At 34.7% G+C, this 25,036-nt stretch overlaps 3 protein-coding genes across 7 annotated transcripts in view; 1 reads left to right on the top strand and 2 right to left on the bottom strand.

The window, feature by feature from the left end:
* LOC111453270 overlaps positions 1 to 1,059 on the bottom strand; it is a 9,637-nt gene extending 8,578 nt beyond the window's left edge. For both annotated transcript variants that reach the window (XM_023094314.1, XM_023094313.1), the window contains exon 1: positions 972 to 1,059. The gene's annotated coding sequence lies outside the window, so the exon portion shown is untranslated. The remainder of the gene's footprint in view (positions 1 to 971) is intronic.
* Positions 1,060 to 12,498: 11,439 nt separating this feature from the next.
* LOC111453443 (binding partner of ACD11 1) lies at positions 12,499 to 16,725 on the top strand. The gene is made up of 8 exons (XM_023094562.1): positions 12,499 to 12,620; positions 12,728 to 12,837; positions 13,068 to 13,143; positions 14,529 to 14,600; positions 14,686 to 14,751; positions 14,971 to 15,311; positions 15,631 to 15,754; positions 16,428 to 16,725. The coding sequence occupies exons 1-8, from the start codon at positions 12,615 to 12,617 to the stop codon at positions 16,446 to 16,448; spliced, it is 816 nt and encodes a 271-aa protein (XP_022950330.1). The 5' UTR covers positions 12,499 to 12,614; the 3' UTR covers positions 16,449 to 16,725.
* A 1,819-nt stretch (positions 16,726 to 18,544) lies between these two features.
* Positions 18,545 to 25,036, bottom strand: part of LOC111453440 (FH protein interacting protein FIP2-like) — a 13,072-nt gene continuing 6,580 nt past the window's right edge. The window contains exons 8-12 of one of the 4 annotated variants that reach the window (XM_023094559.1): positions 24,117 to 24,175; positions 20,377 to 20,436; positions 20,225 to 20,305; positions 20,037 to 20,100; positions 18,545 to 18,658 (exon numbers count right to left, since the gene is read on the bottom strand). In XM_023094559.1, the coding sequence (XP_022950327.1) occupies positions 20,050 to 20,100; positions 20,225 to 20,305; positions 20,377 to 20,436; positions 24,117 to 24,175 (251 nt within the window). In that variant the 3' untranslated portion in view covers positions 18,545 to 18,658; positions 20,037 to 20,049. Of the gene's footprint in view, positions 18,659 to 19,900; positions 20,104 to 20,224; positions 20,306 to 20,376; positions 20,437 to 24,116; positions 24,176 to 25,036 lie in introns of those variants that run through there. The other 3 variants (XM_023094557.1, XM_023094558.1, XM_023094556.1) reach the window with 3 other exon arrangements.

Genomic DNA, 25,036 nt, shown 5'->3' on the forward strand with positions numbered 1-25,036 from the left:
AAAAAAAAAAAAAAAAAAAAAAAAAAAAAAAAAAAAAAAAAAAAAAAAAAAAAAGATGCACCAAAAGACAATAGATAGTATGCAAATGCAGAGAAAAATCATGAACTCAGAAAGCAAGCAGAGGACGTTTCTGTCGCTAAACTAAGCATCAGAAATTATCAATAAAGCATAATTACTCAAAGTCGTACAAAAATTCTACTGACATTCATAATCTTGTTTATTCTTCAAAACAGGATCTAAATTATATCTTTTCTATAAAAAAATTTATAAAAAAAATTAGAAGACTGTAAATTACATTAAGTGCTGAAGAAGAAAGGAAGACAAGAGAGTCCCATTTAGAGTTCTCCGGTGGATTCCCAAGCGTCAAAACAGACGCTAATTTGCAAGCATTCCTACGTAAATCCTCCGAGATCACAGAAGATGCAAGCCAATAAGACATCAATAACAGTTGTCAAACAATCAGATACAGATCACAACCCCTTAAAATGGAAACTAGGTCGGGTAAAAATAGAATTTCCCCTCAAAACGAATCAACCCCAGAAAAGGAAATGTCAGCTACCTCAAGAACACACAACAAGTAGAGACTTATAAGCTCAAAGCAATCATCACCACTTTATCAAACAATCACGCCAAGCACCAAAAAAAGTTTCTCAAAAACAGCTCGAGATCCTAAAAACAGACCAAATCCCCATTCCCTTTCCACACACAAAATTTTCCACAAAAAAACACATGAAACTCTAATTACACGATCCAATTATAAGCTGCGACAATTCAAATGGGAAGATGAAAACAACAAAAAAAAAGATCATTAAATGAAATCACCTCGGCCTAGTTCGATAGAAATGCAGTGGAAAACCTTGGAAAAGATTTGAGCATACAAGAACAGCCTTCAAAATCGTAAGAACATGAAGAACTGAAATGAAATATATCTAAGAGACGAAACAGAAACGGAAGCGCACCAAAGAATATACCTGGAATCAAAAGCGCGCACACTGAGAGACGAAGAGACAGAGAGAGACAGAGAGAGAGTTTCCATTAGAAGACGAGGCTGAGTTTCTCAAGACTGGGAGGGGTAGTTTTGGTAATTCACATTACTTGACGAAAATACCCCTATACATTTGGGAAAATTACTCGTTTGAGTAAGATAATGGCTGGTGTCATCGGGAATGTCACGTGCCCACGATCTCTCCAAGTGTTTCTCCTCTTGACACGTGGACGAACTGTAGCCTGACACCTCATCGTACCAGTTCACAATTCACAAAGCTAAAAAAAAATAAATATTAATAATATTAAATTTTTTATAATTAATTTATATCTAATAAAATTAGACAGCGATTAATAACCAAGTCTAAATCTGTCGTTTATGTTAACATAACAAGAATTATAGTTGGATATTTTCGGTTTTCTCTAGTTGTCACTAAGCTTTAACCGATCATTTTCAAACACAGCTTTAATCTGCTAAAATCGACCGGTCTCAACTTACTGAACCCGTACGAAGTTTTGGACCTTAAAAGACTTAGTCGACCAACACGAGTTACTCGTGGGTGTTAGACGAACACGACTCTCCACAATTGTATGATATTGTTCACTTTGAGCTCTCATTCCAATGGAGATAGTATTCTTCGATTATAAACTCATGATCTTTCCCTAAATTAGCCGATATGGAACTTTCATCCAACACCTCCCTCGAACAAAGTATGGCTCCCCTTAATTGAAACTCGACTTCTTTTTCTTTTGGAGTCTTAGTCATATTTTACTATATCTTCGAGGCGGGAGGCTCGGCTCCTTTTTTCCTTTGGAGTCCTTTGTTCGACATTTGAGGTTCTATTGACATAGCTAAGTTTAGAGCATGACTCTAATACCATGTTCGCTCTCCACAATGGTATGATATTGTCCACTTTGAGCATAAGCTCTCGTGGTTTTGCTTTGAGCTTTCCAAAAAGGTCTCATTCCAAAAAAGTATCTTTTTAATTATAAATTCACCATTATTCTCTAAATTAGCGGACCTAATTTTCATAACAAAAATTATATCAATTAAAATAAGTTTATTCTATTATTTATAAAAAAAATCATATTTATTTTTATGAAAATAAAATCAGAAAAAATATAAGTTGCAATTACGATTTTACCCTAATAATGGATGTGATTACGGATTTACCCATTGATATTTTAATAGGAAGGGTGCATCTGATTCTTGACTTTTCACATTTATATACTTTTTTTTTTAATAATTTCCAATTATATTTTGGACCAATAGGAAGAGTCTGTGGATGCAAGTAATCCTTTTTTTTTCTTTATTTATTTATTCTTAAATTAAAAGTAAACTTAATTCTTTAAATATCACAACCATGAATATTCTAATCATAATATCTCATAAGAACTTTAAACTATATTAAAAAAATAAATAAATATAATAAAATTAAAGATGCCAGAGAATGAAAATTCTACCTTTTATTTATTTATTTATTTATTAGTAATTAAATATTATTTTGAAGTTTGTAATATTTAAATTTAAATTTCTTAAAATTATATTAGTAGAACATTCATTTATGAAATATTATTAAATTTATTATAATTTTTATAAAAGAATTATATAAAAAAAAATTATACAAATTTATGAATTTTTTCATTTGAGAAATTATTGGCATGAAATTTGATTTCCAAGAAAATAAATAAAAAGAATTTAAATATGAGAACCGAAATAAATGACACTGATACAGACATGTCAGTCTTGTAGGGGGCGTATATATTTTTATTTGGCTCCGGTCAATTCGAGGGTTTTGTCCCATGAACTCGAAACCGAACCGAGTCAGTTCAGGTTCAGAAAAATGAACCCAAACCAACCTGAAAAGCTAATCCAACCCAATCCAACCCAAACCGGGTTGTCGGGTTGTCAAGTTGAATGTACACCCGTATCGTCTAATCAATATTTATTTAGGATCGAGTGAGGAAAAAGTTCCTTTTTTACCTTTTTAATGTAACTAGTTATACAAAAAATTTTCGTATCATATTCTTCCCTTCATTCACATTATAATTATACTTTATAAATTTTTTTCAATGCTCGTAAACTCCGCGTCATTTTTAAAAGAGAATATTGACGTAATAAACAATAAATGAAAATAAATATAATAATTTGACTTTTAAATTTTAAATTTTATGTTTCCATAAATCATTAATTAAAATTATTTGTATATATAAATCCCTAAAATTATCATCAAATTTATAGATTAAATTTTTTTTTAAATGTTTGACTATTTAACCCATAGACTTTTCGACTCATTATTTATTTATTTTTTAAAATAACCAAAATATTATTCAACCTTTTTTAATAATAATGTAACTATTTTTATTAATTCAAATTAAAAAAATAACAAATGCATCATTTTATTTTTCGGCTCATTCCAACCACCAATTAGAAAAAATTAAATGAATTTTTTAAAAAAGGGGAAATAATTGCCACGTGGCAAACACTGATTTGTCAGCTGAGTTGGACAAAACAAAATGTAAACTTTCAAAATTATAATCCAAAAATTAAATTTATTTGTCTAAAAAAACTTTTAAACTTTGAAAAGTTTTAATAATATATTTTAATTTAAAAAATAAATAAAAAAAAAATTTAATAACTTTAAATAGTGTTTCAAAAATATCCTTCAACTTTAAATATATATATATATATATTATTGTTTGCATCGTGAATTTGGACAAAATTTTAATATTATAGATTATTTTTATACTTTTTAATATTATTATATTAATATTCTTGAAATTACTGATTTTTTTTTTTTATTTTTTTTTTATGAAGTTTGAAAATATTTTGTTTTTGAAAAAGTAGAAAAGTATTTTAAAAGTGAAAATGATATTGTTTAAATCTTTGGAAAATTTATAAATATTTTTAAAAATAAAGTTTAAAGTTTAAAGTAATTTTCATTAATTTAGTAAAAAAAAACACATGAATTGAAAAAAAGTTTGACCAACTTTTTGGTGATTGGATAAGTTAGCATGAAATAAGATAAAAATATATTTATTAAAAAAATATTTAATTTAATTTAAAATTAATAATTAAGGATAAAGATTAATCGATTAATTAGGACCATATGGTAGTTGAATAGGGGACGTAAGAATGAAATAAAAGCCAAATGACAGGTAGATTCCACATGCACATCACGTGTTCTTTTTTCCTCAATTATTTTTTTGGTTTAAATCATAATATTAATAGTCAAATATCTAATACGTCCTAATTTTTTTTTAATTTTATTTAATAAAAATTTCAATTTTAAAAATATCTAAAAATAATTACTTTTAATTTTAATTTTATGCCCAAATTGAATTAGTTTATTAGATATAAATTTAAATTTGATATTTAATGAAGCGAAATTGTGTTTAATATATCAAAAATTAAACTTATAATTAATTGTTTTTAATTATTTTATTTTGATTCTTAAGTTTTCAAAAATAATTATTTAAAAAAAAAAGAGTTAAATTACAAGTTTAATTATTGAATTTTTTATTTCTATTTAATAGATCTTTAAATTTTAAAAAGTATCTAGGTATTTTAAATTTCAAAAGGTCGAATAGGTTTCTAGACTTTCAATATCGTATTAAAAGGTCGAATAGATTGAATATTGCGTCTAATAAGGCATTTGTGATACCCGAGTAGAGGAGGGGTACATGAATGAAGCGTGACCACTTTCAAATGAGAGTGATTTGAGGAGAGAATGACTAATAAAGGCATTTGTGATACCCGAATAGAGGAGGTGTCGCACGGGATGCAGGGTAATGTTGGGGTCATCAGGTGTCAAATCTTGATTTCGACCTAATCTGAATCTTGGGCTTGGGTCATTCTAAATGGTATCATAGCATTAGCTCTCTTAGTAAGATGTGGTTAAGGAACGAACCAATACAAAAGTTGGTGAGCATGTGACTTGTGATAATTTAGGTCGAGTATATGAAGAATGTGAGGATATTATAAGAAGTACTAATATTAATTAGGATTGAAATGAACTAATATGTTCGATGAAGAACATGTTGACTTGATGTATACTCGATTTTTATGATTATGAAGAACTGAACTCAAAATTGAATGAAACTGAATGTGCATGCCTAGGTATTCACGATTAGATTGTCATATTATGTACCTATTTATGATATGTTTCGTGCATGATATGTTTATTTTGTTATATGGAGACGATTAGGTGTTTGCAAACTAATCTCTAATTGTGAACACGACTTGACTGTCGTGGGTCTATATAATACATTATGTAATAGCTCAAGCTCACCACTAGCAGAAATTGTCTTTTTTGAGCTTTCTCCTTCGGGCTTCCCCTCAAAATTTTTAAAATGCGTAGGCTAGGGAGAGATTTCCATACCCTTGTAAAGATAAAGAAAGCTTCATTTCCCTCTCCAACAGATATGGGATCTCACAATCCACCTCCATTTGGGGCCTCGTATCACGGTCCTACTTTTTCAACCACGCGGTGTCGTGATCTTAACACACTCACGACCATCCTTAAGGGAAATTAAGCCCCATATATATTTTTTACTCCGACTTTGTGGCTTCATCGGACCTTAGGCGAGGTTTGTCTTCGCCAATCGAATATCGTTGGTGTGAAATCCAAGCTTGTTCGACTACACACGTCACCTGCGCGTGCATGTTCAATCGTTCTGCGATACAACCGACTTGCCTCTACACTAGCCAAGTCATTCTGCTTGACCTTGCCTCTGCTCAGGGCCAAGGCCTCTCAATGCAACGTCGCGTCTCATCTTGTCATCTCGATCCCCATCGACATGGCTCACATGTCTTGACATCATCTCGAGTCTCGAGGTATCGTCGACCATCACAACTCGATCGGTCATTCCATCGAGAATGGGCCCACTTGTCGCTCATCTCATCGAGACATCCCGAACATCCATTCACACGAGTTCTATTGAGACATTGGCCCTTCCGTTCCCATGCCATGTCATTTACAGATACTGTACCGGATAGCGAGTGTATGTAGCAACCTCCGACACGCAAGCTGGAGCGCAATATTGGAACACCTATGCCGCTCGGTACTGTCCTTGAAAGACTCATTTCAAAGGAATTCTCGAAACACTCGTCTCAACACGCTCGCCCTCGTTGTGACACACGTATGTGCCACAATATAGCTCGCATAGGCAACAAAGCCTAGGGGTGGTGGAGAGCTGACACCATGGTGCCCCTATAGTACATTTTGAGCCATTTTTAATTCATCAGGTATAGACATGATTTTGGCGAACGATCATACGATGTCATGGAGCATCAATCTAGTGTCCGATTGACACCAAATTTGGCTAACATACATATTTCATATGTACGAACTTAACTCTAGAATCGCATGATGGAAAACCTTTTGGAACCTCGACTTGCAAGCCCTCGTTGTGATACACGTATGTGCCACAAATAGCTCGCTTAGGCAATAGGGCCCAGGGGTGGTGGAGAGTTGACACCATGGTACCCCCTATAGTACATTTTTAGTCATTTTTAATCCATCAGGCATAGACATGATTTTGGCGAACGGTCATACGGTGTCATGGAGCGGTAGTCTAGTGTCCGATTGACACCAAATTTGGCGAGCATTCATATTTCATATCTACGAACTTAACTCTAGAACCACATGACCGAAAACCTTTTGGAACCTCGACTTACTCGCCCTCGTTGTGACACACGTATGTGTCACAAATAGCACGCTTAGGCAATAGGGCCCATGGGTGGTGGAGAGCTGACACCATGGTGCCCCTATAGTACATTTTGAGCCATTTTTAATTCATCAGGCATAGACATGATTTTGGTGAACGGTCATACGGTATCATGGAGCGTCAGTCTAGTGTCCGATTGACACCAAATTTGGCGAGCATTCATAGTTCATATGTACGAACATAACTCTAGAACCGCATGACCGAAAACCTTTTGGAACCTCGACTTGCTCGCCCTCGTTGTGACACGTATGTGTCACAAATAGCTCGTTTAGGCAATAGGGCCCAGGGGTGGTGGAGAGCTCACACCATGGTACCCCTATAATACATTTTGACTCATTTTTAATCCATCAGGCATAGACATAATTTTGACGAACGGTCATACGGTGTCATGGAGCTGTAGCCTAGTGTCCGATTGACACCAAATTTGGCAAGCATTCATATCTCATATGTACGAACTTAACTCTAGAACCGCATGACCGAAAACCTTTTGGAACGCAAGCATTCATATCTCATATGTACGAACTTAACTCTAGAACCGCATGACCGAAAACCTTTTGGAACTCGACTTGCTCATCCTCGTCGTGACACACGTATGTGCCACAGGGTAGCTCGCTTAGGCAACAGAGCCTAGGGGTGGTGGAAAGCTGACACCATGGTGACCCTATAGTACATTTTGAGCCATTTTTAATTCATCAGGCATAGACATGATTTTGGCGAACGGTCATAGGGTGTCATGGAGCGTCAGTCTAGTGTTTGATTGACACCAAATTTGGCGAGCATTCATATTTCATATGTACGAACTTAACTCTAGAACCACATGACCGAAAACCCTGTGGAACCTCGACTTGCTCGCCCTCGTTGTGACACACGTATGTGTCACAAATAGCTCGCTTAGGCAATAGGGCCCAGGGGTGGTGGAGAGCTCACACCATGGTACCTCTATAGTACATTTTGAGTCATTTTTAATCAATCAGGCATAGACATAATTTTGACGAACAGTCATACGGTGGCATGGAGCGGTAGTCTGGTGTCCGATTGACACCAAATTTGGCAAGCATTCATATCTCATATGTACGAACTTAACTCTAGAACCGCATGACCGAAAACCTTTTGGAACCTCGACTTGCTCGCCCTCGTTGTGACACACGTATGTTAGAACCGCATGACCGAAAACCTTTTGGAACCTCGACTTGCTCGCCCTCGTTGTGACACACGTATGTTCCGCAGGGTAGCTCGCTTAGGCAACAGAGCCCAGGGGTGGTGGAAAGCTGACACCATAGGAATCCTATAATACATTTTGAGCCATTTTTAATTCATCAGGCATAGACATGATTTTGGCGAACGGTCATACGGTGTCATGGAGCGTCAGTCTAGTGTTCGATTGACACCAAATTTGGCGAGCATTCATATTTCATATGTACGAACTTAACTCTAGAACCGCATGACCGAAAACACCAAATTTGGCGAGCATTCATATTTCATATGTACGAACTTAACTCTAGAACCGCATGACCGAAAAACCTTTTGGAACCTCGACTTGCTCGCCCTCGTTGTGACACACGTATGTGTCACAAATAGCTCGCTTAGGCAATAAGGCCCACGGGTGGTGGAAAGCTCACACCATGGTACCCCTATAGTACATTTTGAGTCATTTTTAATCCATCAGGCATAGACATAATTTTGACGAATGGTCATACGGTGTCATGGAGCGGTAGTTTGGTGTCCGATTGACACCAAATTTAGCAAGCATTCATATCTCATATGTACAAACTTAACTCTAGAACCGCATGACCGAAAACCTTTTGGAACCTCAACTTGCTCGCCCTCGTTGTGACACACGTATGTTCCACAGGGTAGCTCGCTTAGGCAACAGAACCCAGGGGTGATGGAAAGCTAACACCAGGGTGCCCCTAGTACATTTTGAGCCATTTTTAATTCATCAGGCATAGACATGATTTTGGCGAACGGTCATACGGTGTCATGGAGCGTCAGTCTAGTGTTCGATTGACACTAAATTTCGCGAGCATTCATATTTCATATGTACGAACATAACTCTAGAACCGCATGACCGAAAAACCTTTTGGAACCTCGACTTGCTCGCCCTCGTTGTGACACACGTATGTGTCACAAATAGCTCGCTTAGGCAATAGGGCCCAGGGGTGGTGGAGAGCTCACACCATGGTACCCCTATAGTACATTTTGAGTCATTTTTAATCAATCAGGCATAGACATAATTTTGACGAACGGTCATACGGTGGCATGGAGCGGTAGTCTGGTGTTCGATTAACACCAAATTTGGCAAGCATTCATATCTCATATGTACGAACTTAACTCTAGAACCGCATGACCGAAAACCTTTTGGACCTCGACTTGCTCGCCCTCGTTGTGACACACGTATGTTCCGCAGGGTAGCTCACTTAGGCAACAGAGCCTAGGGGTGGTGGAAAGCTGACACCATGGTGACCCTATAGTACATTTTGAGCCATTTTTTATTCATCAGGCATAGACATTATTTTGGCGAACGGTCATACGGTGTCATGGAGCGTCAGTCTAGTGTTCGATTGACACCAAATTTGGCGAGCATTCATATTTCATATGTACGAACTTAACTCTAGAACCGCATGACCGAAAACCCTGTATTTGGCGAGCATTCATATTTCATATGTACGAACTTAACTCTAGAACCGCATGACCGAAAACCCTGTGGAACCTCGACTTGCTCGCCCTCGTTGTGACACACGTATGTGTCACAAATAGCTTGCTTAGGCAATAGGGCCCAGGGGTGGTGGAGAGCTGACACCATGGTACCTCTATAGTACATTTTGAGTCATTTTTAATCAATCAGGCATAGACATAATTTTGACGAACGGTCATACGGTGTCATGGAGCTGTAGTCTGGTGTCCGATTGACACCAAATTTGGCAAGCATTCATATCTCATATGTACGAAATGGAGCTGTAGTCTGGTGTCCGATTGACACCAAATTTGGCAAGCATTCATATCTCATATGTACGAACTTAACTCTAGAACCGCATGACCGAAAACCTTTTGGAACCTCGACTTTCTCGCCCTCGTTGTGACACACGTATGTGCCACAGGGTAGCTCGCTTAGGCAACAGAGCCTAGGGGTGGTGGAAAGCTGACAACATAGTGCCTCTAGAGTACATTTTGAGCCATTTTTAATTCATCAGGCATAGACATGATTTTGGCGAACGGTCATATGGTGTCATGGAGCATCAGTCTAGCGTCCGATTGACACCAAATTAGGCGAGCATTCATATTTCATATGTACGAACTTAACTTTAGAACCGCATGACCGAAAACCTTGTGGAACCTCGACTTGCTCGCCCTCGTTGTGACACACATATGTCCCACAAATAACTCGCTTAGGCAATAGGGCCCAGGGGTGGTGGAGAGTTGACACCATGGTACCCCTATAGTACATTTTGAGTCATTTTTAATCCATCAGGCATAGATATGATTTTGGCGAACGGTCATACGGTGTCATGGAGCTGTAGTCTGGTGTCCGATTGACACCAAATTTGGCAAGCATTCATATCTCATATGTACGAAATTAACTCTAGAATCGCATGACCAAAAATCTTTCGGAACCTCGACTTGCTCACCCTCGTTGTGACACACGTATGTGTCACAAATAGCTCGCTTAGGCAATAGGGGGGTGGAGAGGTGACACCATGGTACCCCTATAGTACATTTGAGTCATTTTTAATCCATCAGGCATAGACATGATTTTGGCGAACGGTCATACGGTGTCATGGAGCGTCAGTCTGGTGTCCGATTGGCACCAAATTTGGCAAGCATTCATATCTCATATGTACGAACTTAACTCCAGAACCGCATACCCGAAAACCTTCTAGAACCTCGACTTTCTAGGTTAAGGCTCGGGACCCTACCCGACCCTTCAACAAGCCTATCTTTGCCCCTCTTGTCAATTCCATTTCTCTATCTTGCTTATGTCTCGACTTGTCTTCAATGCCCACTATGTGTGGTGTGTTAGATGATGCACTGGTCTCCTCGGTCGCATCATGACACTCGTCTAGGCCCTTGTGTGGTCGGATAGGAGCCACTTGAAGGTCGCCGCTTCTCTTGTCACAACCTACTTTCTTCATAGTTAGGTTGTGACACCCAGTGTCCACACTAGCTCCCATTCCCCCATCCAATCGATGTGGGATTTCTCAAGCCACCTCCCTTTCGATATCACAATCAAATGGTTGGAATAACCCAGTTGGTATTAGAGCTCCAAATTATAGATTCTGCATACTAGCCTACAAGGTAGGCCTGACATGTTCCATTTTCCAACCGTTGATGTCCCGTCACCGTCAAGTATGTCATACATAAGATAAGAAAAAGAAATGTCATTGACCGCATATATTATTACTACTTGACTATTATCAAATGTAATCCATGAATGAAAATGACATCATTAACTATATTATTGTTGCCTGACTTAATTCTATGTTTATTAAAAGGTAGAATATCCTATGATTTACATTGCATAAAATGATATTAATAGTAAATTTTTTTTTACAAAAATAAATGATATTAATAATACTTTTAAAATTTTATAAGTTTTTTTTAAACCGTATTAACCATATATATATTTAAATTTTTTAAATTTTTTTAAAAATCTTTTTAAAAAAGAAAATGATTGGAAAGAACGTGGGAAGTGGAAAATTCAAAATCTGTACTATTCCGGTTTTAAGGAGCAGCGCAGTCCAAACAAGGTCTTACTCGGCGGTCAAAGTTATCTGGTTGACCAAGAAACGAATTTCCCATATCCCTCTCCTGCCCTCCTCTTTGTTCTTTATTTACCATTCTGCCATTTCATTCTTTCCTTCTCACTCTCTCTTTTTAATTATAATAACCAACTTGAATTAAATTATGCATTTTAAAATTCTTTTTTTAATTAAATTATAATTTTTTCAAAGAGTTTTTAAGTATTTAAAAAAGTCTTTTTTAAGTAATTTTATTAAAGTTATTTTAAGTAAAGTTCCAAATTAATTTTAAAATTTTATATTAACTAAAACATTAGTAAACAATTAAGTCATAAAGTCAAACATTTGACTTTTTTTTTTACCTTAACCAATGTCTAATTTATGAAGAAACAAAATTAAAATATTGGTAAAATAATAATAATAATAATAATTTTCATTTTAAAAAAAAAACACATCTAAACATATTTTCAAAATAATTTTCTCACAATTTATTTTACAATAATTTCTTAAAATTAATATTTGAAATTATAATCTATACAAAAATAAATAAATAAATAAATTATTAAAAACTATCTTTTAATTTTTAAAAATTAGATAAAAAAAAAAGCTTAATATTTAAGTTTCTATTTTTTATTATAAATTATTAAGTTGGTTTTCCAAGCATTTATTTTACATGAAACTTTTAAATAAACCAAAAATAAAATTTAAAATTTAATTTTCCTTAAATTCAAAATTTGGAAAAAGGTTTTAAAAATGAATTAAAACAATATAAATTTGGAAAATGTCTTTTGTAACCTTTTAGTCTTATTCAATTTACTTTTTATAAATTTAAAAGATAATCAATTTTTTCAATATAAATTTAAAATTTGTTTAAAAATTAAATTATAATTTTGAAAAAATTAGAAACTAATTTTACGGGAGATTTATAAATTTAAATTTCAAAAATTAAAATCTAAAAATTCACAATAAATAACTAAATAAAAAAAAGTAAAATAATTAAAATCAGAGGGGCAAATTTGGAAAGTGAAGATTCGTGGAATACTAGTTGTCCTCTCACGCTATCTGGAGAAACTGCTTTCAAATTCCCTCTAAGCTCCCACCTCTGCAAGTTTCTCTCTACTTTCTCTCTCTACAAGAAATCGCCGAGTTCTTCGATTATTCGCCATGCAGGTAACGGATCCTTGAATTTTCAGTACTGTTCTTCCACTTTTTCTCTCTGATTTCTGTAATCAGCTTCAATTTTTCGCTTGGTTTTGATCTTGATTTATTCTACTCAGTCTCAGACGCGGACGGTTCAAGCCAGGAACGTGTCGGATCTAGCTACTGAGAGGGAGATTCATGAGTTCTTCTCCTTTTCTGGAGAGATTGAGCACGTAGAAATCCAATGGTAGGTGATTGACTGTGTTACTGTGAACAGAACTGCAAAAAGTGGAAAAGTTGAGATGTGTATGATTGATCGATTTCCTTTTCTATGCGGCTGATTTATTTTAGATTTTGTACTGTTTGGCATCCGAGAAAAAATAGTGAGCAATTATTAGCACGAGAGTTTTGTGGTTTTCCCCTGATTTTTTATTTTATTTTTTTTTTTTTTTGTTAAATATTTTCTTGTCGGTGCAGTGAGCAGGGGCAATCGAAGACTGCGTTCGTGACATTTAGAGATCCCAAAGCTCTTGAAATTGCCTTGTTGTTATCGGTATTTCATCGCCTTGATTCTCTTTCGTATCCACGAAGTCAGTTCTAGTGATGCGTTTGTTGAACTTGTTAACCCTTTTACAATGAATTTGAAAATGCGTCTAGTTGAAGTTTGGTTCATGTGGGTCTAAATTTAGTTATGTTTACCTTCTTATTTAAGGAAGGTTTATTTAAGGAAGGTTGTTAGGGCATGTTTATTTTGAAATGGTTAATTTCCTTTTGCAATTTTCAAAATCACTTCGAAATACGTCTTTAGTTGTTCAAAATCATGTTTGATTTTACTCTTTTAAAACAATTTTTCATATAATTAATATAGATTTTGAATCATTAAAACCATATTTTGGAGTGAAATTGATAATGGCAGAAGTGATTTAACTCTTTCAAAATCACTCCCACACTTGCCCTTAGTGTCCAGTTGGTTCTTTGTCCTTTTACGTTTCTTTCCTTCATTTTCTTGCCATTAGGTTTGATTGAATTGAGAAGTGAAATATGAGAAGAATCTCGTTATTTTTTTTGGGAAATACTTTTTATGTTAAAGATATTCAAGTTTTTAGAAGAAGATTTTCTACAGGTAACCTCAAACATAACAGCAGAAGTTTCGTATGAGCTAATATACGATTTCTTCATAGAAGCCACCCTGTGTTTGCATTTTGTCTTTCTGAACATACTCCATCCTTTCTAATAATAATTAAAAATAAAAAATGAAAAAAAAAAACAAGAAAAAATGAACCGGAGATGAGTTAACAAACTAATGTTTATAGAGGTTTTGGAAAAGTTTTTTATTTTTATTTTTTAAGAACTATGATGGATTTTTGGGTTATTTTTCATTTTGTATCACTTTTTAGAAGTCCATAATTTTGGAGTGAAAAACAACTCAAGGAAAGCAAGGATGGAAAAAGAGAAAAAAAAGAGGAGATTAGAGTAATGGTCGAAATGAAACTATTAGACTGAACTTTATGAACAGAAGTTTATAAACATCTGCATTGCTTTTACTTTTTGTTAAGAATAAAAGCATTGGTGAGAAGTAGTACTAAATGAACGTGTTTATAGAAAAAGAAGGAAGTTAATAGCTTTTTTCTGCATGATCATTTCTTTACATGAAACTATTAGACTGAACTTTATGAACAGAAGTTTATAAACATCTGCATTGCTTTTACTTTTTGTTACGAATAAAAGCATCGGTGAGAAGTAGTACTAAATGGACATATTTATAGAAAAAGAAGGAAGTTAATAGCTTTTCTCCGCATGATCATTTCTTTACGCAATAATGGAATTATTTGATCTTTTCTTCATGCAGTAATGAAAATATATCTTCTCTTCTCCATATCTCGCTGATGCCATAAGCCGCTATAAACAATTTATATTATTTATTCTTTTGCCACGCAGGGTGCAACAATTGTAGATCAGATAGTGAGCATATCTCCTGCAGAAAATTATGTACCGAGAAGAGAAATGCAGGTATTATTTTTGTGTTTGAATATATTTCCAGGTCTGTCGAGCCGTTTGTTCTATATCCAATGCTTTAAATTCTCTATGTTTGCAGGAAGTACGGGCTGTGGACAATGCTGCACCTCTCACTCCTACAGAAAATAATTTTCCTAGCATCGAGGTAAATGTGTTGATACCCTCAATGAATATCAAGTATTTGAGCAACATTTTCCTTCACGTTGATGTGCTATTAATGATAAACCAAGGCTGGGGAGTTTCATCAAATGAAAAAGTGTAGGACATGTTTATTGTTTCTGTCTTCAGTGTAGGACATGTTAACTATACAAGTGGATGGTGAGGCATTGTTTCTTTTTTCCCATCTAAAATCTCGTGTTTACAGGATTCTGCGAGCCAGCCTAGCAGTGGAAGAATGTATGTTAATAGAGCACAAGAAGTAGTTGCAAGTGTGCTTGCTAAAGGTTCAGCAATTGGACAAGATGCCATGAACAAGGCTAAAGCATTTGATGAAAAACATCAGTTAACAGCTAGTGCATCTGCAAAGGTATTATCCTTTGACAGAAAGGTTGGGCTCACAGAGAAATTGACAGTTGGGATTTCGGTGGTTAACGAGAAAGTCAAGTCTGTAGATCAAAAGCTTCATGTTTCAGATAAAACAATGGCTGCAATCTTCGCAGCTGAGAGGAAAATCAACGACACAGGATCTGCTGTCAAAACAAGCAAGTATGCATCTTGATTCTTGAGGAAACTTCAGTTGGCATTATCTTATCCCCTATGCAATTTTTACTTGCCTTCTGCTATATTCAAAATTTAGAACTCAAACATTCTTCACACCTCGCAAGAAAGCCAAAAATTAGTTTTCTAAAACTTCTCCCAAACAACTCCCTAGTGTTTCAATTTCTCGAGAACTTTAAACTGATATAGTCGTATATTTCTACCGTTCAAATAAATTGCAATGGTTCTACTATTCATTCTAAATAAAGCAGTTATGACAATAGACAGAAGTGACTTAATTGTTTCACTCCATCTTGGTGTCGAGCAGGTATGTGACGTCGGGTGCTGCTTGGCTAAACGGTGCTTTTGGCAAGGTTGCAAAAGCAGGGCAGGCAGCAGGTACAAAAACCAGAGAGAAATTCCATTTGGCTATGTCGAACTTAACCTCAAAGGTGCGTCTATGAAACCCTTTTCTCTATGATGACTTAAAAGTCATGATTCTTAGGAAAATTTCCTTGCTGTGAGTAGCTTAATTTAGCACATCTGTACCTAAGAACAATCGTAGACTACAGTTTTTATAAATTACTTACTCAAATATATATATTTTTTCTAGTTTTCTGTTTTTTAAACTCAATTTCCTATCATTCCTCTGCTATTATAGAATCAACCAAGTAATTATTTCAATGTTGGTTAATGTCCTTGGTGAATATAACTTCTTGTTCATAGTGAACCGAACTTCTTGATGCAGCGGATTCTGTAGCTTCAAATAGATTAAACCAAAACCATGCCCAAAAAGGAAAATTTCCCCAAATAAGAGAGCCATCTAAAACCTCATTTTGTTCATGTCTCCTTCAAAGAACCTAGGCTGTTTAAAGTCTTGAAAGAAAATGCAAGTAATTTGCCAAATCCATACCCAAGAATGAATAGTTCCCAATAAGAAAAAGCTCTCAAAAACCTCATTTCATTCTTGTTCAAAAGCTTCACCCAAGTTCGGCTATTTCGAGTCGTACAATATAACAGAAATAACCAATCCATCAAAAGTAACGAACTTAAATAACAATTTAACGCAAACAATATATTCAATCATGAAGTTTACTTTGTATCCTTTGTTTTTCAAACGTGCAGGGACACCCAGTTGCTGCCTGAGCTTAAAACTTAGGCTTCAGGAAAGTCATCACATGGATTGGCTGTGCTTGTGGGGGATTGAAATGAGTTTCTTAAATTCTATTTTCTTCATGCTATTTATTCTTGAGGACTGCTCCATTTATTTATTTTCTATCTTTCTGTGGTTATTTTAGTATTATTCTTATTATATTGTTCATATTCTTTGATTACAAGGGTGTGTTTGGCTGATGACAGTTTTGCATTTGTAAGATTGGTTTATGGAAATGTAAAGAAGATCCAATTATGGTTTGTCTTATTATTTGTTTGGAAGCATCAAGTTCGTGGTTCAGCTTGTTTCTAGCTCTGATATTTTTGCTCGTTGCCTGAATTTTTAGAAAACTGAAAAAATTTTATTCATTTGTGGTCGGGTCAAAAATAGAGTTATAATTCAATACGACTCAACGCTACATTTAACTAACTCGATAACGTTTGTACTCATAAATGTTTAATATTAATTTTTTTTTTTTGATGTCTAATAAAAAAACTGACAACAAATCTTAAAAGTATTGAATTTAATTCATGAATCTGTATCGTATAATAAATAAAACCTTAGAAGGCTGTTTTTTTTTTCCCTCAAACATTAAATTTAAGTTCATTTAAATTTTTTTAAAAGTTCTTAAATCTATAATTTTAAAAATTAGGTACTAAATATCTTTTTTTAGTTAATTTATATTCTTACACTTAGTTTTTGACGGAAACAATTTACTCTTACTCTTCTTCGGCACTCTCGTATTCTTCTTCTTTCATTCTCTAATCTCTAAGTCCCGATAATCTCTAAGTCCTGAAGATGAAAAATTGTTCATTCTATTTGAGGAAGTGGGTGGAAGCTTTGGAGATGAAGATGGCAAAGAAGATGAGAATGAGGTAAGCGGTCTTGACGATGAGGTTGGGCGGTTTGAAGCGGACATTAGAGGCAGGGGAAAGGGTCTTGCTGGAGTTGTTAGCGTCGTCGTTGCCATTGGTGGGCGACAAAGGAGGTGAGGAGGAGGAAGACGAAGAAAAGGAGGGCAGACCACTAGGGTATCGTAGTTGACTAGACACAAGAGGATGCAAATACACATACTACGTTAAAGCTGCCCATAAAAAAGGAAAATTTGATTAGGTTGTCTCAAGCTCAGTGTGAAAAAGGAAAATTTGATTAGGTTGTCTCAAGCTCACTATGAACTCAACAGACGAATCGTGTCAAACTCTAAGTCATGTGTTGCATTAAAACCGCTATCAAGGTACCCGTCATAATAAAATTTTGGATACCTAATCGTGACCAAGAGGGGAACCCAGTGGGTCATACCAACCAACCCTCAAGTTCCCTATTAGAGAAATTGTAGAGTGGTCGCTAATAAGAAAATTTGTTAAGAGAGATTTAATCCATATATGAGATGGACGTACAAGGTTTGATAGATTGAAAAGAGCCGATAAAACTAGGCACTAAAGACCCCGAGACTTGATGTATCTTAGAATCTTGAGTGAATCTTAGAATCTTGAGTGAACTCGATTGAGCCAATGCACCTAGATGACATTCTTCGATTGCCTACGAGCTATTTTTGTTTTTTTAATTAAATTTGAGAGCAAAGAGAAAATGTAAATAAAATTGTGAGTGTTTCTTTATGGATGTTCGTGGACTGAATATTTTTTTAGACCAAACCTAATTGTTCGGATTAAAAAAAAATCATTTTAATCAATTCTTATTAAATAATGAACTCAACTCAATCCAACCCAACCATAAATTTTTGAGTTGGACTAATTCGTTTGTTTCGTTAATTCTTAATACATCTATTTATTTATTTTCACACATCTAATTAGATTGACCACTCAATTTAAGTATATATTTTAAAAAATTACCTTCCATATGATTAAAAATTATTTGTAGATGTCGATGAAAGATAAATAATTAAATAAAAATAAAAATATGTATATATAACTAAATTGTAAATATATATATATTCTTTAACAAATTAACAACATGAACCAATCCATAATTCTTTTTCCATTTATTGCAATAAACCTAATTAGACCAATGATTCGTTATTGTAATAGATAGCAACAAACATTTCAGGAAAGCCATCTTTTTCTCATTTGTCATTTGATCCAATAGCATTCCGTTAGATAGGAACAAATTCCACGTTACGAAATATTCTAATTATAAACCAACTTCTCCAACTTCTCCACATCCCGTTCAAAAGTGTAAAGCTTAGTTGTACCAATCGTATTAGACATAAAAAATTTACGACAAAATCAAATTAAACATCCAAATTAAACATCCATAACGCATAAATAAATTTTAAAGTGTAAATTACAAACGTATTAGATGCTATTTAGATCCAATAAACTATTAGGTACGAACATAAAAGTGGACGTCCAAAGCAAAATCATGAGAGGTTATGCAAAGTCAACAATATCATACCATTGTGGAAAATCGTGTTCACCATTGTGGAAAATCGTGTTCATCTAACCTAGTGTCAGAGTCAGGCCCTAAACTTAGTCATGCCCTAAACTTTTGTTCGACATTTGAGGATTCTATTGACATAGCTAAGACTCAACAAAAAAAAAAGAAAAAAGGAGTCAAACCTCAATTAAGGAGAGGCGCACTTTGTTCGAGGAAACTACACTAAACTTATAACTTAAGATGCAATTGTCAAAATTTTACACACTGAATTATAATTCAAGACCAAAACTATATATCTAACCTAAACTAAATTTTTTAAAAGCAGATTGGGAAAATGGTAAATGCACATGGAGCCAACAAGCACCTAACTTGTCCAGATGTAAAATGTAACCATGAACAAGAGATTAACACCTTTTAAGAGATAAGTCTAGAAAATCAAAGATTTGGAAGTCACTCTACAATCGAATCTGATCAAGACTTGATTGCATGACTCAAATGTAATCTACCACAAGAATGACATGAAACTTAGAAATGACAAAGATGATGCTCAAATTTCCAAGAAGAAAAGTCTCAAGATGAATTTCATTTCAAAATCTCTTGAGGACGGACTTTTAATTAAAAAAAAAAAAAAAAACTAAACGGGGTCTTCAATTACAAAAGGAGGAACAAAAAATACTTCAAAACTCAATACTTCACCAAACTAATATCAATTATTGGGCATCGTGAGTAATTAAAGCTATGATATGTGATTATTTCGATTCTAGCATCTCAAAATTCTAGCCATTAATATGAATGAACATATTACCATATCCCACATCAGTTGGGGAAGAGAACGAAACACCCTTTATAAGGGTGTGGAAACTTTTCCCTTGCAGACACATTTTAAAGCCTTGAGGGGAAGCCCGAAAGGGAAAGCCCAAAGAGAACAATATCTGCTAACAGTGGGCTTAGGCCGTTACAACTAAAATGGGGATAACAATCAACAGATGACCAAAATATAAGAGTAAATAAATATGTGTGTGCATGTGTAAAGATTTGGAGAGAAAAACAGTGAAATAATCTGTAAATCAGGTAAATGATGTATTTACTGATCAGCCAAATGATTTTGCTTGTCTATACGCATAATCTGATGGAACATGGAAAGAGAATGACATAAAAGCATTAGAGATATTCCTTGAATCATGCACCTTTAATACTTGTTCATCTGATTGCTCCCAGTAAATTGGCTCCATCAAGCCTCGCACCTTCCAACTGCTATAAAATTAAGTAGATATCGAGTCAAAGCTTGAGATAGGGAGAGGATTAGTTTCTGAAGTAAAAAGAACGAGTAACAACAATGTCTACATGATCTTACAATTCGACTTGCTTTACTTACAGTGTCCTTAAGATTCACGTATCGCAAATAGGCTCGTTGAAGGTTTGCACTCTTCAAATTGGCGTTTGGAAGTTTTGCGCCCTACAATCAGTTAAGGTTAGGGAATTTGGTTTCTAAAGCCAAGGAAACATGGTACTCAAAATAAATTTTACCTTCAAATTAGCTCCTTCGAGATTAGCTCCCTCTAAGTTGGCATTAGTTAGATCAGCACCCTGAAATTTTGCGATAATGGTACAAGCATTAGTCCCTATGACGTGAATTTAGCTTATGATTCAACCTGCGTATAGTTTTTAATGTCTATTTATCATTTGAATATCCCTAACTCCTGAATGAGAGCAGAAATTGGCCAGCAAAGGAGCAGAGAGACAACCAAAGAATCATGGTCCAACAATGAACGTTCAAACTGACACACCGAGGCTCAGCTTCATGTCCACCCCCTTCGAGGCTCAACTTCCTCGCTGACGCATCGCCCAGTGTCTGGCTCTAATACCATTTGTAACTGCCCAAGCCCATTACTAGCTGATATTGTCCTCTTTTGACTTTCCCCTCAAAGTTTTTAAAATGCATCTTCTAAGGTGGTTCCCCAGCCTTATAAAGAGTGTTTTGTTCTCCTCTCCAACCGATGTGGGATCTCATAATCAAACTCAAGTGAAGATGGACGATAAGGATGGGAAATGGGCAGCAAAAGGGGCTCTATCCCCTGACCAACAATCCTCCACAAAGGTAATTGACAACCCATCCCCGACAAAGAACCAAAGAAAGCTAGAAAATTTTAAGGACTCCACAAGTTCCTGAGAGTGCCTGTGATCTCCACGGGCTCCTGGGAGTGCTTTTGATCCTACAAATAGAGACTAAATTGGTAGGTAAAGAAATGCCTCATTCGACAGGTGAAGAAAGTATTCCCTGAGGCATGATGCTTGAACCTTTTAATCAATGGGTTCTAGAAGTAAACACGACTAGGACTATTTTCCAAAGGAAGACCGGTTGAAAGAGCGACCTTAATTATATTTTTATAATTCTTAACTTTGGAGATATTTGTGTAATTCGATTAAATAGGAGAACTAGTTGACCTCCCTAATTTATCGGTATTGTCAAGGATTTAATGTTACCCAGAGATTTATTCATATTTATTGTTATCTAGTATTTAGGGATTTTTGTACAATAAAAGGCACATGTATCTCTAGAAAAATTGGGAAGGAATGCGAGCAAGATAATTTATGCTTGAAATAGGGAATCAAAATATCTCTTTTGTTGGATCGGTATGATAACCCTAATTAGAAGGTGAAAAATATGAAAAACAACTCTCTAAAAGAATAGTTCAAGTCAAAACAATAAACAATTATAAAAAACTTAGAACGAAATTTTGAAATTAAACAGAAAAAAGTTAAAAAATATAACACGTAGTTTTAGAGTGGTTCGGTCAAACTCGGCATACTCCACTCTCTAAGTGCTTCTTGAGAATTTGAATAAAACTTTCTTGACTCTTTCCTTGGATCATAAGTCCAATCGCTATACCCAAGTGCCTCTTGGGAATTTGAATAAAACTTTCTTTGACTCTTTCCTTGGATCAATCCTTTCCACGGCTCAAGATCAAACCGTTACAACTGTTAGAATTTTGTAAGAACACACCACAACTCTCTAAGTAAATCGAGCATTCACAACTATTTTTTCACAACACAATAAAAATTTCTCTAAAAAATAAGAGGAAGAAAAGTTAAGAAGAGGATGAGTTTAAATAAAAAAAAAAAAAGTGGCAAAAATAAGAATTAATATGGACCATTAAATTATGTAATTGTGTTGGAGAGAAATGGAATTAATATGAGAGTTGTGTTTGAAAATATTTAATGGTACATATTAATTCCTATTTTTGCCACTTTTGTTCTCTATTTGTTCTCACTTGTTGCTCTCTCCAAGCTTCTAATTTTATTTCTACCTTGTTACTCTCTTCAAGCTTCCGATTTTAGTTCTACCTTGTTGCTCTCTCCAAGCTTCCGATTTTAGTTCTCTTATTCTTGAGAGGTTTTTATTGTATTGTGAGGAAATAGTTGTGAGTGCTCAAATTGTTCACCCTTGTTGCTCTCCCTTGTGGCTCTCTCCAAGCTTGTTGCTCTCCCTTGTTGCTCTCTCCGAGCTTGTTGCTCTCCCTTGTTGCTCTCTCGAAGCTTATTGTTCTCCCTTGTTGCTCTCTCCAAGCTTATTCAAAATAGTTGTGAGTACTAAATTGTAAATCTACTCTTTTAGAGAGTTGTCGAGTTTGACCGAATCTCTTCAAGCTTATTCGAAATAGTTGTGAGTGCTCAAATTGTAAATCTACTCTTTTAGAGAGTTGTCGAGTTTGACTGAACCAACTACGGTGCTAATATTTTCTAACTCTTTCCTATTTAATTTTAAAATTGTTTTTGTGATTTATTACCTGTCCTAAGTTTTTCATAATTGTTTATTGTTTGACTTGAACTAAATTTCATAATTTGAAAAATTAAGCACGCTTAAATACTTTTATTGTTAAGACCCTCATCCGCCTCTAGAGTTGCCATACCGATCCAACACCTTTAACTTAGTCATATCAATAGAATCCTCGAGTGCTGAACAAATAGTGAAGGCTCATGGTAGAGCTTTATTGGATTAGTGATATGCTCCATAAAAAAGAGTTGGCCTGGATAGTGCTAGACGAATAGATGACTGTGTAAGAGAACGATATTTTGCTCAAGGAAAAGATTGTTGGAGACCCATATTGACTAAATAAGGGATCATAGATATATAAGTAAAGGACATTAGCATGAGACTTTTTGGGAACTATCTTCATTGGCACGATGATAGTGACCTTTTGGGGACATTATCTTAATGCTTACTCCTCTAGATGTTACTTGCTTCTAAATTGGTCTCTTTTCAGCACAAGAGAGGCAAGCAATACCCATGGAACTGTTCCAAGAGAAGCTTGTTAAGAACAATGAACCTCCACAATGACATATTATTGTCCACTTTGAGCTTAACTTCTCGAGGCTTTGCTTTTGATTTTCCCAAAAGGCCTCATGACTATGAATATGGTGTCCCTTACTTATAATATCACTTTATCCTTATTTAGCCAACGTGAGACTTCAACAATCCTCTCAAATAAAGTACCCTCCCTATAGTCATCTATCTATCTAACACTATCAAGATCAACTCCTTTACTTTTGAGCTGATCTTCACTATGGCTATATCTCCTAGATTCAAAATTTCTTTGTTCAACATTCAAAGATTCTATTAACATGGTTAAGTTAAGGGCATAATTCTGATACCATGTTGTAAGTGTAAATTATCTGGTCACAATTCTTCTTAATTTTCTAAGAGGTATATGTATCTTTTATATTACGAAGAGATTAACCAAAACCCTAAATACTGGATAAAAATAAATCTAAATAAATCTCTAGAGACTAGGTAGCAATAAATAGAAGTAAATCCATATAAACTAGATAATAAATCTCTATAAACTAGGTAACAATACCGAAAAACATGGAGGTCAACTTCTTTTATTTAACGGAATTACACAAATATCTCCTAACTTCACAGATATAATTAAGGTCATTCCTTCACCAAGATTCCTCATTGAGTTTTGGGTGAGGTCAAAGACACTAGAGAAATATTTGGAAAGAAAACCTAAGGAACAAACAGAGATGTAGATTTTTCTGTGGTTCTTGATGTTCACTGTTCCCCAGCTAGGACTTCTTGCACTTACTCTTCCTTTTAAATTTAATATTAATTATTAAACGAATAGTTGAATCTTTTCGTAATTTCCTTGGCATTTGGACTTGGAGGATGTTTTATATTTTCTTGATGAAATGTTCCTGATCGAGAAAATTATGAAGTCTATTACCTGGAGTATATAAAACGTAAACAAAGACATATAATGAACCTGAAGGTGTGCAGAGCGTAAATCTGCTCCGCAGAAGCTGCAATCTACCAAACAGGCATCTGCAATATGATATGAAAGACTTCTAAGGGATAAAGTAGAAATGTTTAAAGAAATAAAGAATATGCACCATAGTTCTTTAAAAATATTAAAAATTATTTTTTCCCACGTCCCAAGCTAGCTAATATAATTTCATAAAGAACCTGAAGAGAGAACCATAGTATAACGAATATGATAGTGTTTCCTTTAAGGCTTTTACTTGACAAAAGTGAACTACTTACTGGTGCCAGATTGGAAATAAGTTTTGACAAAGACAAAACGAGTAATGGAAGAAATACCAAAATTACCCAAAAAAAAAAAAATGAATAAAAGGAACTAAATCCCATCAAATACTTCATAGAAAAAAGTAGAATGATAAGGATCATGGTATTCCACAAGTTCCAACTGGACCTATTGAACGGTTCGAAACAAAAAGAAGATTTAACAAACATTCATTCTTCACTTTCAAAATTAGATAGGCTAATTCAAACTCCATTTTATGTGCTACAAACTATTCACTAAAGGAGGAATGACTATTTGGAGCTTTCAAAGTCGATGTATGCAAAATTGAAGTTGACCATAGAGTTACTGTTAAGTTCACTTGAATTGGCATGCTCTTTGAAGAGTTCAATTATTAAAGTTTCATAAACCTTTGAATTGTAATTTTGTATTTTTAGGTTAACAATTTTCTGGTCAAAGTTTAAGGAAGAGTTACCAAAGTTGCCAATTATTGTTTAGTTTTGTGATTAGTAGGAGTTAACAAAGTTGTCAATTATGGCAATTAATTACCATAACCGTTTAGGCATTTGGAGTTTGGGAGTTTCTTTTGTTGAATACTATATATATATATATATATATATATAAAAAAAAAAAAAAAAAAAAAT

The sequence above is a fragment of the Cucurbita moschata genome, unplaced genomic scaffold (genome assembly GCF_002738365.1).
Source record: "Cucurbita moschata cultivar Rifu unplaced genomic scaffold, Cmos_1.0 Cmo_Scf00015, whole genome shotgun sequence".
Taxonomy (NCBI): domain Eukaryota; kingdom Viridiplantae; phylum Streptophyta; class Magnoliopsida; order Cucurbitales; family Cucurbitaceae; genus Cucurbita; species Cucurbita moschata.

Coding starts and splice junctions, on each gene's coding strand:
- LOC111453443 (XM_023094562.1), top strand. Junction 13,144..14,528: donor AAATTGCCTTGTTGTTATCG/GTATTTCATCGC, acceptor TTTGCCACGCAG/GGTGCAACAATTGTAGATCA. Junction 15,312..15,630: donor TCTGCTGTCAAAACAAGCAA/GTATGCATCTTG, acceptor GGTGTCGAGCAG/GTATGTGACGTCGGGTGCTG.